Raw genomic sequence first — 12,339 nt, 5'->3', positions numbered from 1 at the left:
CTGGGGCACCATCCTACTAATTTCTATACCATGTGTGTGCAAACTATATTTTGTTTCTATGATTCAAATTATTCTAAGAACCCTTGATTGATCATCTTCCTCCATTATATCTTATACATGAGTTGCTATTAAATCTGTACCAGTGGGATAATAGTATAGTGGAGTGGGTAAGGGCCTGGATTCTGGACCTGTATCACCAGAAACCCCAGGTTGGATACATACTAGCCATGTGACCTAAGTGAAGTCCTCATACTCAGCTTTCTCATTCAGTTCATAAAGTGGGTATAATACTAGTATCTACCTCATAGGGTTGGTGTACGGATTGGGTTAATGCATGTGAGAATTTACAATGGTGCTCAGCACACAGTAAATTCTCAGATGTCATTGTTTTCACTATTTTTGTACTTTCAAGTTGTTTTGGAGCAAGCCTGTTCTTCCTCATGTAATCTTTTTCTTTTTCCCCATTCTCCCCCACTCCCTTTCTCCTCCTGCATTTTGTACTCTACTTTAAACCTCATCATGTTATCCAAACAGCTAGATGTACTTCTATGCAAATAAATGAGTTGCTAAGAGCCAGGCTGGGTGGAGTTCCCTCTAGAGAGGTAGGCAGGTGGCTGGCTGGTGGTCAGGGGCATTCTTCAGCCCAGATAACTGAATGCTTACAACAGGAATGCATTTGCTATTATCTGTGTGGTTAAAAATAAACATTTATGTTAAGTGGAAGTGGGTAGAAGAGGAAGCTTCCAGGGCAACCTTGGGCTATGGCAGCCAGTTCAGCTCAGTACTGTCAGGTTCACTCCCCTGGCAGTCCTGCCTTTCCAAGTATCCTTTAGTTCTCCCTCCCCATCCTCAAGAACACTGGGGAGGAACTTTTAGGGAAATCAAAGAGTAGCACTGTGCCCAGTTCAAATGCTACCTCTGGCAGTCTTTCTTGACACACCCACTGAACATGATTGAATTAATTGTACATCTCTCTTTGCTTCCACACAATTTGTCCAAACCTCTAGGTACCACTTAAGAGTTTGACTTTTTTTTTTAAAGAGAGAGTGGGAGAATGAGAGAGAGAGAGAGAGAGAGAGAGAGAGAGAGAGAGAGAGAGAGAGAATTTTTAATATTTATTTTTTAGTTCTCGGCGGACACAACATCTTTGTTTGTATGTGGTGCTGAGGATCGAACCCGGGCCGCACGCATGCCAGGCGAGCGCGCTACCGCTTGAGCCACATCCCCAGCCCAAGAGTTTGACTTTTTTTAGGCTTGTTATTAATTTTACCTCGTCCTCATCACTAGATTATATATCCCTGAAGGATACATACAGGGGTCTCTTATTCAGACTTTACCCCCAATCTTCACCTATAGTACTTCCAGTCCTCCCACCACCATTTTAGGACTTTTATGCTTTTGATTCTTTATTTCCTTGTCCCTAGCTAACCCTTCTTGTTATTAAGGTCTCAACTCACATGCCACCTTCCTTGGCTAATCCATCTAAAGTACACTGCTTTCCCTCTAGATCATTCTTGAGCTCATAACTTGAATTATTTTTCCTAATAGCACTCACTACAACTGAAATTGTTTTGAGTTACTTTATTTTCTGTCTCCTTTGCTAGATTGGGAATCACAGGAGAGAAAGGACCTTGTGTGTTTTATTCACCCCTGAAACCTCAGTACGTAGCTTAGTAAATATATAAGTATAATTTTATTTGATTATTGACTTGATTCCCCCACTAGAATATCAGCTTCATAAAGGCCAGCACCTTTATCTGTAATATGCTGATATCTTTAGCACGTGTCATATCATCTAGCGCATAATAAATGTTTAATAAAGAATTGCTGGGTAATGGCACAGACTTGTAGTTCCAGTGACTCAGGAGGCTGAGGCAGGAAGATGGCAAACAAATTCTAGGTCAGCCTTGGCAATTTGTGAGACTCTTGTCTTAAAATAAAAAAGGGCTGGGGTGTAGTTCTTTGGAATACTCCTGGATAAAAGCCATAATGCCACCATAAGACTCCCCCCCCCCCAAACAAACAAATGATGAGCAATAAGGGTATTTTTAGAAGCAGTTTGACCACCTGGGTAATAACTATTTTGAGGCCCAGCATTTTTTTCTTTTTGGTCACACTGAGGATCAAACGAGGGCCTCACACACTGAACTACATCTCCAGCCCCTAGTTTCCTTTTATTTTGTGATAGGGTCTCATGAAGTTGTCCAGGCTGGCCTTGAACTTCTGATTCTCCTGCCTCAGCCTCCCCCCCCCAGAAAAAGGAAAAAAGAAGTTTTATTGCTTTGCTAGCAAAGGAGAAGCACAGGAGACTCCAGTTCTAAAGGCTGTGATTCTCATATCTCAGCCTTGTGAGTATCTGGGATTACAGGTGTAAGCTAGACTCCTTACTGCCCAGCTATGAAGCTATATGAAGACTATATTACTTTCTTAAAGAAGTCCTCTGTCTTCACTGCCCCAACTGCTTAAGCTTCAGGTCCCACTAAGCCTGGTCCTTTCTCTGGCTAAGAATGTGACTTAGTTACTCTTGCCCAAAAATCTTCAGTGGATTGTTATTGCTTATCGATAAAATCTAAATTATTTTGCATTTTGCAGTCTTTCATGATCTGAACCTCCTACCCATCTCTTTTGTCCTTCCTGTTTCAATAATAGTCAATTTATTTTAGTAAATGTTTCCCGTATGCCTCCTTAAATTTGTACATATTGATCCTTTTGTGTCCAAAATTCTTGCTTGTTTATTTAGTAAACATTTATATAATCTCTAGGTCTCCCTGAAGTCCTCCTTAAAACAGCAAGCAGCTTCTGAGGCTCTTTTTAAAGTTTATTTTATATGTTGTTGTTTTTTTTTTTCTTTTTAAAAGACAGGGTCTCACTTGTTGTCCAGGCTGGCCTCAAACTCCTGAGATCAAGTGATTCTTCTGTCTCAGCCTCTAGAGTAGCAAAGACTTAATTAAGCAAAGCACCATTACTGGCCATTTCATCTGACTTGTTTTACATTTTGTATGAGGAATTAATGTGTGTACTGGGCTTTCTACTCCAATTGTTTACTTGCAAACTTGTCTCCTGCACTGGCTGGTGATTTCTCACTACAGAGGCCATTTTCATTATTGTGTCACTGGGGCCTAACCCACCCTCACTGGTTTGGTGAGTGCACATTTTCTTTTTTTAAGAAAGTGATATGGTGATAGAGCTAGAGAATTTTCTAGAATGTTTGAGGAAAACAGCACCATTTTGAAGCACATGTGTCAAGCTCCCACTCAACGGTTCTTCTCACCACACATTGAGACTGTAGTTTGGAAATTTTGGAACAGGTGCCTGGAAATCACTGACCCATATCCACACTGAACTGAACTGAACTGATAGGGTCAGCGAAGAGAGAGTTCAGAGGGAGGTGGGAAATTGGTAGAAGCCTTATGGAAGAACTACATTGAGGAGCGAGGATCAGGCTGAGGAAGGAATATGGGGGTGGAAGAGGGTCAACTTCCCAGTTCTGAAACTCAGGTTACTTGGCTTCTTGAAAATAATCACAGAGCTTTCTTCACAGGGTGAAGAATAAATGACACGAAGACCGTGGGAAAGCCTAGCCTGTTGAAGGTGTTCAATGAACTGCAGCTGCTGTGAGTACTCCGCCTCCATCCCAGCTGAAGCCCGCCCCCGCCGCCACCTATTACTTTTGCAGTTTGTAGTCACAGAGTTCATCTCTTCTCATAGGAGGAGAAGGATGGGGAGGAGTGTGTATGTGTGTGTGGGGGGGTGTTGCTTAACTCCCTGTTTGCCCAGAACAGGGGAAAGGCTAGGAAATTTTGGGCCCCACTCAAAATGGAGCCAAGCCCCTGCCTCGCCTAAGATGGCGGCTTCCCCGCCTCTTGGCTGAAGGTCTCCAGCGGCGATTGGGCATCTCTAAGAGAGGAGCGGGTCCAAAGGTAGCTGGGCACCGCCCCCCTGTCTCAGGGTGGCACCCCGCCCCTGATGACATCACGCGGGAGCCTGCGGTTTGCTATTCCCCGCCTCCTACGCGGTCACCTCGCGAGCCCATCCCTCATAAGATGGCGGTTGGTTTGTCTCCCCACGGTAGCGCCGCCACTCTCAATATGGTAGCTGTTTACCCCATATTTCTCCTCCCCACTCCGCCTCAACTTCCTCGTTGTTTTGAATAAACTTTATTGACTACTACGAATTGCCTAGCACTGCTGCCGGGCTTCTCCTGGCGACTTTTCGGTCCGTCTTTCTTGGACCAGGCGGCCGGTTCATTTCGTTCCTCCTTGGTTTGCTCGCGGCTTCTGCCGGCCCAGCGACGACGCCACTTGCCCGTTCGCAGGGCAGCCACCAGACTAGGCCCGAGCTGCGGTCTCTAGTAGGCCCGAACGGCGGGGCCGTGGGGAGTGCTGTGGAGAAGGCTGCCCTGAAGCACTGCTGGGCAGCTGGCGCCGCACGACCCAGCGGGTGGTTCGAAGGGAAGGCGAGCAAGGTTCGCAGCTTTACGGTGACTATCCCAGAATTCGGCGCGCGCCGCTACTGGGGCCGGAACTGCCGGGCGAACCTCCGCTGAGCGAAGCTCCGCGCCGCCTTGGAGCTAACCCGGCCGCCGGCGTGTCGCCGGGACTAAGCTCCGCCGGCGTGAGGACTGCCCTGCAGCTTTGGCCATGAGGCGGTCCACGTAGGATTCGGGACCGACATTCTTGTCAGGTTTGGGGCGTGAAGACGTTCCTGTTAGGGAGGCGTAAAGAGATTCTCGTAAGTTTCGGGGGCTGCGAGGAGGATATTCCTGTCAGTCTCAGGATCTCGGATGAGAGCCCTAGCAATTTGGGGGTGCAGGGGAACCTTCGTCATTTTGAGGGGGCTGCAAGGAATACATGCCAGTTTCCAAGCGGAGGAGAAAGAAAATCGTTGCTTAGTTTTCAGCAGTGTGAGGAAATTCTAGTCAGTCGGGGGGGGTTTGAACCGATCCTTTTTAGTTTCAAAGGTGCGATGAGAACCCTTGTCATCTTTGAAGTAGGGGATGAGCTGATGAGTTTTTAAAGAGGTTTGTTTCTGTTGCGGGTGATTAGACTCCTGACGGGTCCAGGAAGGGATGATATTGAGTGACGGGAAGATCATTTAAACTCCGAGGACGCGACCCCAGAACTGCGATTTGAGTTTGGGCGCCTAGTCTTGTCTGCCTTGTTCCCTAAGGCTTTGGGGTGATTTTTGAGTAACCTGAACAGACTTTCAAGGGTCCCTCATTTCTCTGGTTGATCATATTAGGGGAGTGAGAGGAGGGTCTTTGGGTTGTTTCCTGAGGAACCCCCAGCCCCATTCTTTACGCTGTGGTTTGCGTCATAATAAAGGGAGTCGGGAGCCCTGGGAAACAAGAGGCTAGCAAGGACAGGGTTCAGTGAGGGATTAGGAGAGCTTCCTGAAAAGCTTCAGATATTTCCATGAAACCCGGAAAGAAGTTCTCACTCACTCCAGGGCTTAGAAGGTAGGGGATGGGAGACAGGGGATGGGGGGAGACTCAAAGGTGGAGCACGGAACGTTCTTTCTGAGTGAAAGAAATTCTAAAGGCCGGGTGGACTTTCTCTGGTTGCCCCCTACAGCCACACCAGCTGTGTTGCATCCCGGCTGGCGGAGGTAACTCCCTATTTCATAGCTGAGGGTTGGTGCCCCAAGGCGGGTGGGAGGGGGTCGGCGTGGGGGGACCTCATTCACTCTGTAAAAAGTGTTGTTTGTGCCCAGCTATCGTCCAGAGAGGACGCGTCCTGTTGCCTCCAGCCCCTCCTTGACACCAGGAACCTGGCCCGCCCCAGATCGCCCCAAGGCCCCACGAAGATGGCCTCGGTGCCTGTGTATTGCCTCTGTCGGCTACCTTATGATGTGACCCGCTTTATGATCGAGTGTGACATGTGTCAAGACTGGTTTCATGGCAGGTAAGGAGGGCAGGCCAGGTTGGACGGGGTACAGTGGCCAAGTGCATTCATTCACTCTCTCCTTTTCTCAGCTCTGTTTTAGATTCATGCTCAGAAACTGCCCCCCTTTTCTCAAGACCCAGGTTTTTCCATCCTCCTTTAAGACCAAGGCTGCCTGACATTGGCCTTTGATTTCTTTCTCTGTTTTCCCCTACAATTCTTTTTTGTGTCCTTTTGAAAAATAAAAAAAGATGTGTACATGTGTACAAGTATGTATGTGCATGTATGTGTATATACATATTTGTGTATATGTATACGTATGCCCGTGTGTGTATGTGTCTGTATAATACACACACACACACACACACACACACACACACACCTTCCGTTTTAGCTACAAAGAAAGCATCATTTTTGTATTCCGGCAGTTGTGTTTTGCCTTACACACTGGCTTTGGGGGAGGCAGTACTGCATTTTTGAGGTATCTGAATCTGACAAACATACATTTCTTTGCAACTTACTATCAGAGTGGCCTTGGGCAAGTTGCTTTTCCTCTGTGAGCCTTATTGTCTTCACCAATAAAATGTATCAAATACATCCTTCCTGGCTTTAAAGTAATTTGCATGCATTCAATAAATGGAGACAAATGCAATAGTATTTTATTTCTACACTATCTGCAGAACCATCCTTATAACTAAATTGAATTAAGCAGAAAGGATATTGGGTAAAACAGCAGGAGTAAAACCACTAATGAATTCCCTCCAGTTAACCATGTGTGCACATAAGCACCTGTCACCCAGAATTCCAGAGAGGTTAGTGTGTGGAATAAAACTGTAATATTATCCCATTATTGACATTTAAATCCCAGCTATGGAAAAATAACCATAAGACAGATATGTACACTGGAATACAATAAAGCAGTATATGTCGTTCTTCTGTCATGTAGATTCTAGAACCCTCAATTGTCAGTAGTTCCTTCCAGAGGAGCTGTTTCTCTTATCATGCTCATAATCAAAGTAATGGTATTGACGTTGCCAAAATCCTGCCCTAAGTAGGAGTTACCCCTTGCAGCATATCCAATTCATATTTAACTGATCTTTATTGAATATTTACTATTTATGTACCAGATGCAGAGTTCCATTTACTGCTTCATGTTTATTTAAGAGGGACAGATCTAGAAAGTAAAGTCTTTTCTTTTGCTCTGGAAATAAGTGGGGATTAAATGTTTTTCATATCCGGGCATGACAGAGCATGCATGTAATCCCAGTGATTTGTGAAGGTGAGGCAGGAGGATTGCAAGTTTGAGGCTAGCCTCAGCAACTTAGTGAGGCCCTAAGCAACTTAACAAGATCCTATCTCAAAATAAAAAAAAAAAAATGAAAAAAGTCTGGGGAATGTAGCTCAGTTGTTAAGCACCCCTGGGTTCAATCCCTGGTACTAAAAAGAAAAAAAAAAAATTCTGGGCTGGGGATGTGGCTCAGTGACAGAGCGCTTGCCTCCTAGCATGTGTGAGGCACTGGGTTTATTCTCAGAACCAAATATAAATAAAATAAAGGTCCACTTACAACTAAATATATATATATATATATATATATATATATATATATATATATATATATATATATTAAAAAAAGAAGAAAAAAGTTCTTTCAGGATTCTTGGTTATCTTTGCTAGTGCTGATAAGTCACTCACTCCTCAGCTTAAAATTATTCTTTCTTTCGTTTTCCTGCAGGATAAAATTGAGTCTTCTTTAATCTCATTTCCCACCCCTCCCTACCCGCTCCCTCTGTACTAGAGGTTGAACTCAGGGAAGCTTTACCACTGAGTTAAATTCACAGTCCTTTTTATTTTGAAGCAGGGACTGTTTGAGTTGCTGAGGCTGGCCTTAAACTTGTGATCCTCCTGCCTTAGCCTCCTGAGTTGCTGGAGTTGCTAGGGTTAGTGGCTATGCACCACAATGCCTGGCTCCTCCGTGTCCTAGCAAAACTGAACTGTGTACAGTTTTAGGACAATTTTATACTCCTTTATACCTCTTTTCTTTGCATATGCTATTTCCACTAATGTCCTCCCCTTTATAACTCATAGAATATCTCCTCTGTATAAGGCCTGCTTCCCCTGGGTTCCCACTGAACCTTTTATGCATCCTTATTAAAATAATTATTTCATATTATAAATATGTTGGGTCCTACTCATTGGCAGGTGCTCCCTGAGAGGAGAGATGCCATCTTTTCATTTTTGGTATCGTCAGAACGTGGTTCATGTAGTAAAGTCTAACATGTAATAGATGTTGAGTATATTTTTGAGTGAAAGAATGAGTCTTCATGAAAAAACTGTTTTTGTTGCTTTTGGCCCTTAGTTTGTATTATACAGGAAGTACGTAGGTTCAGTCCTGGAAAAGGGGCTTCTGCTCACAATATAGAGACCTTATCTCTACACACTGGGAACAGGGAACAGGAATGAATGCTTCCCAAGTGTATACTTGTGCTAGACTCTATACCAGGGCCTTTGCATAAATTATTTAATTTATACCCAGGCCTGAAAGTTAGATTTCTAAACTGTAGCATGTTTAAATTTCCTTTTCTTGGCTATATAGGCAAGATATGCTCATTGTAGAAAATACAGGAGAAGAATATAGAAGGAAACAAAAGTCAACTATCCTACAATCTGGCATAATCCACTGTTGACATTTTTGCTGCAATAACTCTTCTCTTTTGACTTCAAACATAAACATGTTTTTTTATAAAATGGGATTGTATTATAAATACCATTTTGTTACCTGTCTTTTATTCTTCCCTAACATAATGTGGGTATTTGCCATGTTATTAAATAGTCATCTAAATTTAGTTTCTGATATTTCATTATATGTATTTGTTACCAGTTACTTGATTATTTCCTTTATAGTTGTATACTGATATTATTTACATTTTTATATTATAAATGTTGTTGAGATGCAAGGAAACTATGGGTATTGTGTGGAAAGATTTTGCATCTTGATATGAGTGCTGATTAAAACAAAAGGAAAAACATTGTGGTGAACATCTTTGAACATTGGACACTTGACATTTATAAGCAGCACCCACTGAAGCCAAATTTACAAATTTACAAAATATGAAGATGGGTTTTATGGTCCAGGCCCCTCTTTAAGAACATTTCAATGGTGAGTTCTGTGTTTCTGTGTATACTCTGATATGAGTTAACTGCTCTAATCTTTTTCCATGAAAGAAACCAATTTTTTTAATCTCTTCTGTTTCTTTCTATGGGCTGTCAGAGAACAAGGACGGTAGCTGAGAATCAGGTCTTTGGTGGGTGGCTGCTCTTGCTTACTCAGTGCATTGCTCACTTGCTTTCTCTCTTGCTCTCCCTCATGCGTGCACACACATACCCCAGGCTCACAGTGCTCCATTTAAGTTTATATTTCAGCACAACTGAAAGTAACTAAATATTATGAACTTTTCATGGTGGCTTTTAAAATTAAGCCCACAGATTTTAAATCCACAAATGCCTAGAGGTGATGATAGAAATCTGTTCTTATCTCTGATGGATTTCATTAAGTCAAGTTAGGAATTATAGTGTGTAACACAAAGTTACTAACTGGAGAGGTTGTAACAAGGGAGGCAACTGTTCCATTTCAAGGATGGGAGTCTGGAATTTGTGAAAGTTAAAGTGATTTTGTAAGTGTGGATTTGAACTTTGAATTATCTAATTCCAGAGTCCAATTTCTCGAAAGTAGAAAAACTACTCATTCCTCACTTAAGAGACTGGGTTTCACAAAAACTCTGATTTGTAGAACGGCACTTCTTAAACTTTAGCATGCATAAGAATCATATGGAAGACTTGTTAAAACACAAGACAGGTAGACCCCAGCTATAGTGTTTCTGATTCAGTAGGTGATCAGAGCCCACCCTCGTCAGCTACAGATTTAAAACATTATCCTTCCTTGATTTCTTCTTCTCTAAGGTGTGATAGCTTCTAATATTGGGGAATGGATGAGCTAACATATTATTGTTGTGTACCAGTCACCCTTGTGGGGTTCATCAACAGGGAATTTTATTTTTAATATTTATTTTTTAGTTGTAGTTGAACACAGTACCTTTATTTTATTTATTTATTTTTATGTGGTACTAAGGATCAAACCAGGGTCTTGCATGTGCTAGGTGAGCAATCTACTGCTGAGCCACAACCCCAGCCCTCAACTGGGAATTTGTGCAAAAATGCAAATTATAGGGCTGGGACTGGAACTCAGCAATCTACATTTTTAAAAATCTTTATTTTTTAGTTGTAGTTGTCAATACCTTTATTTTATTTATTTATTTTTATGTGGTGCTGAGGATTGAACCCAGGGCCTTGAACATGCTAGGCAAGTGTTCTGCTGAGCCACAACCCCAGCTCCAGCAATCTACATTTTATCAAACAGATTATTAATTCTGAGACACCCTAACCTTTAAGAATCATTACTGTACACTGATGGATAAAACTAGTTGGCATCCATTAATTAATGTCTGGAGTTTTGACAAAAGCCTCACCTCTTTACAGCTTTTCTGTTTGTAAAAGAAATATTGGTTGATAATTTGCAAGGATTTGGCTGTGGTGTGCATTCTGAACTCTAGAGAAAGGGGCACTGATTTCAGTTCTTGGTTCAAATTGTGACTTGTTGGGGCTAGGGTTGTGGCTCAGTGGTAGAGCACTTGCCTAGCACGTATGAGGCACTGGGTTCGATCTTCAGCACCACATTAAAAATAAAAAAGTAAAATAAAGGTATTGTGTCCATCTACAACTATTTTTTTTTTAATTCTGACAAATTAGAATAAATTTTAAAAATGCACTAAGGATAAAAAAACTCTGACTTGTTACTTTTTTTTTTTGGTGGAGGGTACCAGGGATTGAACTCAGGGGCACTTAAACACTGAACCACATCTCCAGCCCATTTTTATATTTTATTTAGAGACAGGGTCTTGCTGAGTTGCTCAGGGCCTTGCTAAGTTGCTGAGACTGGCTTTGAACTCAAGATGTTCCTGCCTCAATCTCCTGAGCTGCTGAGATTACAGGCATGTGTCACCATGCCTGACCTGACCCTGTTACTTATTACAAAAGAATTTCATCTGTTCGTCCTCAGTTTTACTGAGAATGGTTATAAAGATATAAATAAAGTGGTTGTAGCTATTTTTTGTTGAGCACCAACTAATATGCCAATTGTTGTGCTAAACATTTTGCCTAATTATCTTTATTTAATCCTTTTTAAAAGTTTTAAAATCAGGAATCCATTTAGTTGTGTTAGTTTGTATTTTCCAAGGAACTGATACATTTCACCTAAGTTGTCAAATTTATACAGTTATTCATAGTGTTCCCTTATTATCCTTTTAGTATTTGTAGGCTCTGTTTTTATATTTTGTTCCTGTTTATTAAAATTTTGTGTCTTGCCAGGAACCATGGCGCACACTTATAATACCAGTGGCTTGAGAGGCTGAGGCAGTTCAATTTATCCATCTCCATATTTGTAAATTTGGAATTCTTAAAGACTTGCAAGTTCAAGGCCAACCTCAGTGAGGCTCCAAGCAACTTGGTGAAATTCTGTCTCAAAATAAAAATATAAAAAGGGCTAGGGATGTATTTCAGTGGTTAGCACCTCTGGATTCAATCCCTGGTACCAAAAAAAATGGCATCTTTTCTTAGAATTGATAACAGATTTGTCAGTTTTATTTTATTTTTCCTGTATTATTTTTGATTCACATTCTTTTCAAAGTAGAAGGTTTTTTTTGTTGACTTTCTCTTTTGTCTTTCTGTTTTCAATTTCATTGATTTTCACACTTTATTATTTCTTTCTTCTGCTTGCTTTAGATGTATTTTGCTCCTCTTTATCTTGTTTCTTGAGGTGGTAACTTAGATTATTGATTTGATACTTTTTTCTAATATAAATATTTAGTAATATAAATTTCCCTCAGCATTGATTTAGCTGTGTCCCACAAATTTTGATATATTTTCCTTTTCATGTAGTTCAGTGCTTTTTAAAAATTTCCCTTGAGACTTCTTATTTGACCCATGAATTATTTGAAAGTGTGTTGTTTAGTTTCTAAGTGTTTGTAGAATTTCCTTTTATCATTTTGTCTACTTTGATTCCATAGTGATCAGGGAATATATTTTGTATGATTTTGTATGTTCCTTTAAATGGATTGAGATTTGTTTGATAGCCCAGGATTTATGTAATCTATCTTGGTACATGTTCCATGATCACTTGAAAAGCATGTATATTCTGCGTTTTGGGGTATAATGTTCTTACTTTTTTTTGTACCAGGGATAGACGCCAAGGGTGCTTAACCACTGAACTACCCCTCTAGTGCCGCAGTCTTGGCTTTTTATTTTTTATTTTGGGACAGGGTCTTACTAAGTACCTTAGGCCCTCTTAAATTGCTAAGGCTGGCTTTGAATTTGTAATTTTCCTGCATCAGCCTCCTGAGTCCA

At 41.5% G+C, this 12,339-nt stretch overlaps 2 protein-coding genes across 10 annotated transcripts in view; both read left to right on the top strand.

Annotated features, from left to right (window-relative positions):
- Nucleotides 1–5,731, top strand: part of FAM120C (family with sequence similarity 120 member C) — a 144,013-nt gene extending 138,282 nt beyond the window's left edge. Inside the window, exons 17-18 of one of the 2 annotated variants that reach the window (XR_014019988.1) lie at nucleotides 3,542–3,614; nucleotides 5,713–5,731. Coding sequence is in view for 1 of the 2 variants with exons in the window: in XM_081277241.1 (XP_081133367.1) it covers nucleotides 1,605–1,661; nucleotides 3,542–3,553 (69 nt within the window). In the remaining variant the exon portion in view is untranslated. Of the gene's footprint in view, nucleotides 1–1,604; nucleotides 1,662–3,541; nucleotides 3,615–5,712 lie in introns of those variants that run through there. The other variant, XM_081277241.1, reaches the window with a different exon arrangement.
- Nucleotides 3,542–12,339, top strand: part of PHF8 (PHD finger protein 8) — an 82,812-nt gene continuing 74,014 nt past the window's right edge. For 2 of the 8 annotated variants that reach the window (XM_081277256.1, XM_081277255.1), the window contains exons 1-2: nucleotides 3,634–4,731; nucleotides 5,713–5,903. In XM_081277256.1, coding sequence (XP_081133382.1) covers nucleotides 5,806–5,903 — 98 coding nt within the window. In that variant the 5' untranslated portion in view covers nucleotides 3,634–4,731; nucleotides 5,713–5,805. The other 6 variants (XM_081277253.1, XM_081277251.1, XM_081277254.1 and 3 more) reach the window with 6 other exon arrangements.

The sequence above is a fragment of the Spermophilus citellus genome (assembly GCF_964194105.1).
Source record: "Spermophilus citellus genome assembly, chromosome: X".
In the NCBI taxonomy this organism is placed as follows: Eukaryota; Metazoa; Chordata; class Mammalia; order Rodentia; family Sciuridae; genus Spermophilus; species Spermophilus citellus.
The sequence above is the reverse complement of the archived record's forward strand: the minus strand, read 5'-3'. Positions and strand labels throughout refer to the sequence as shown.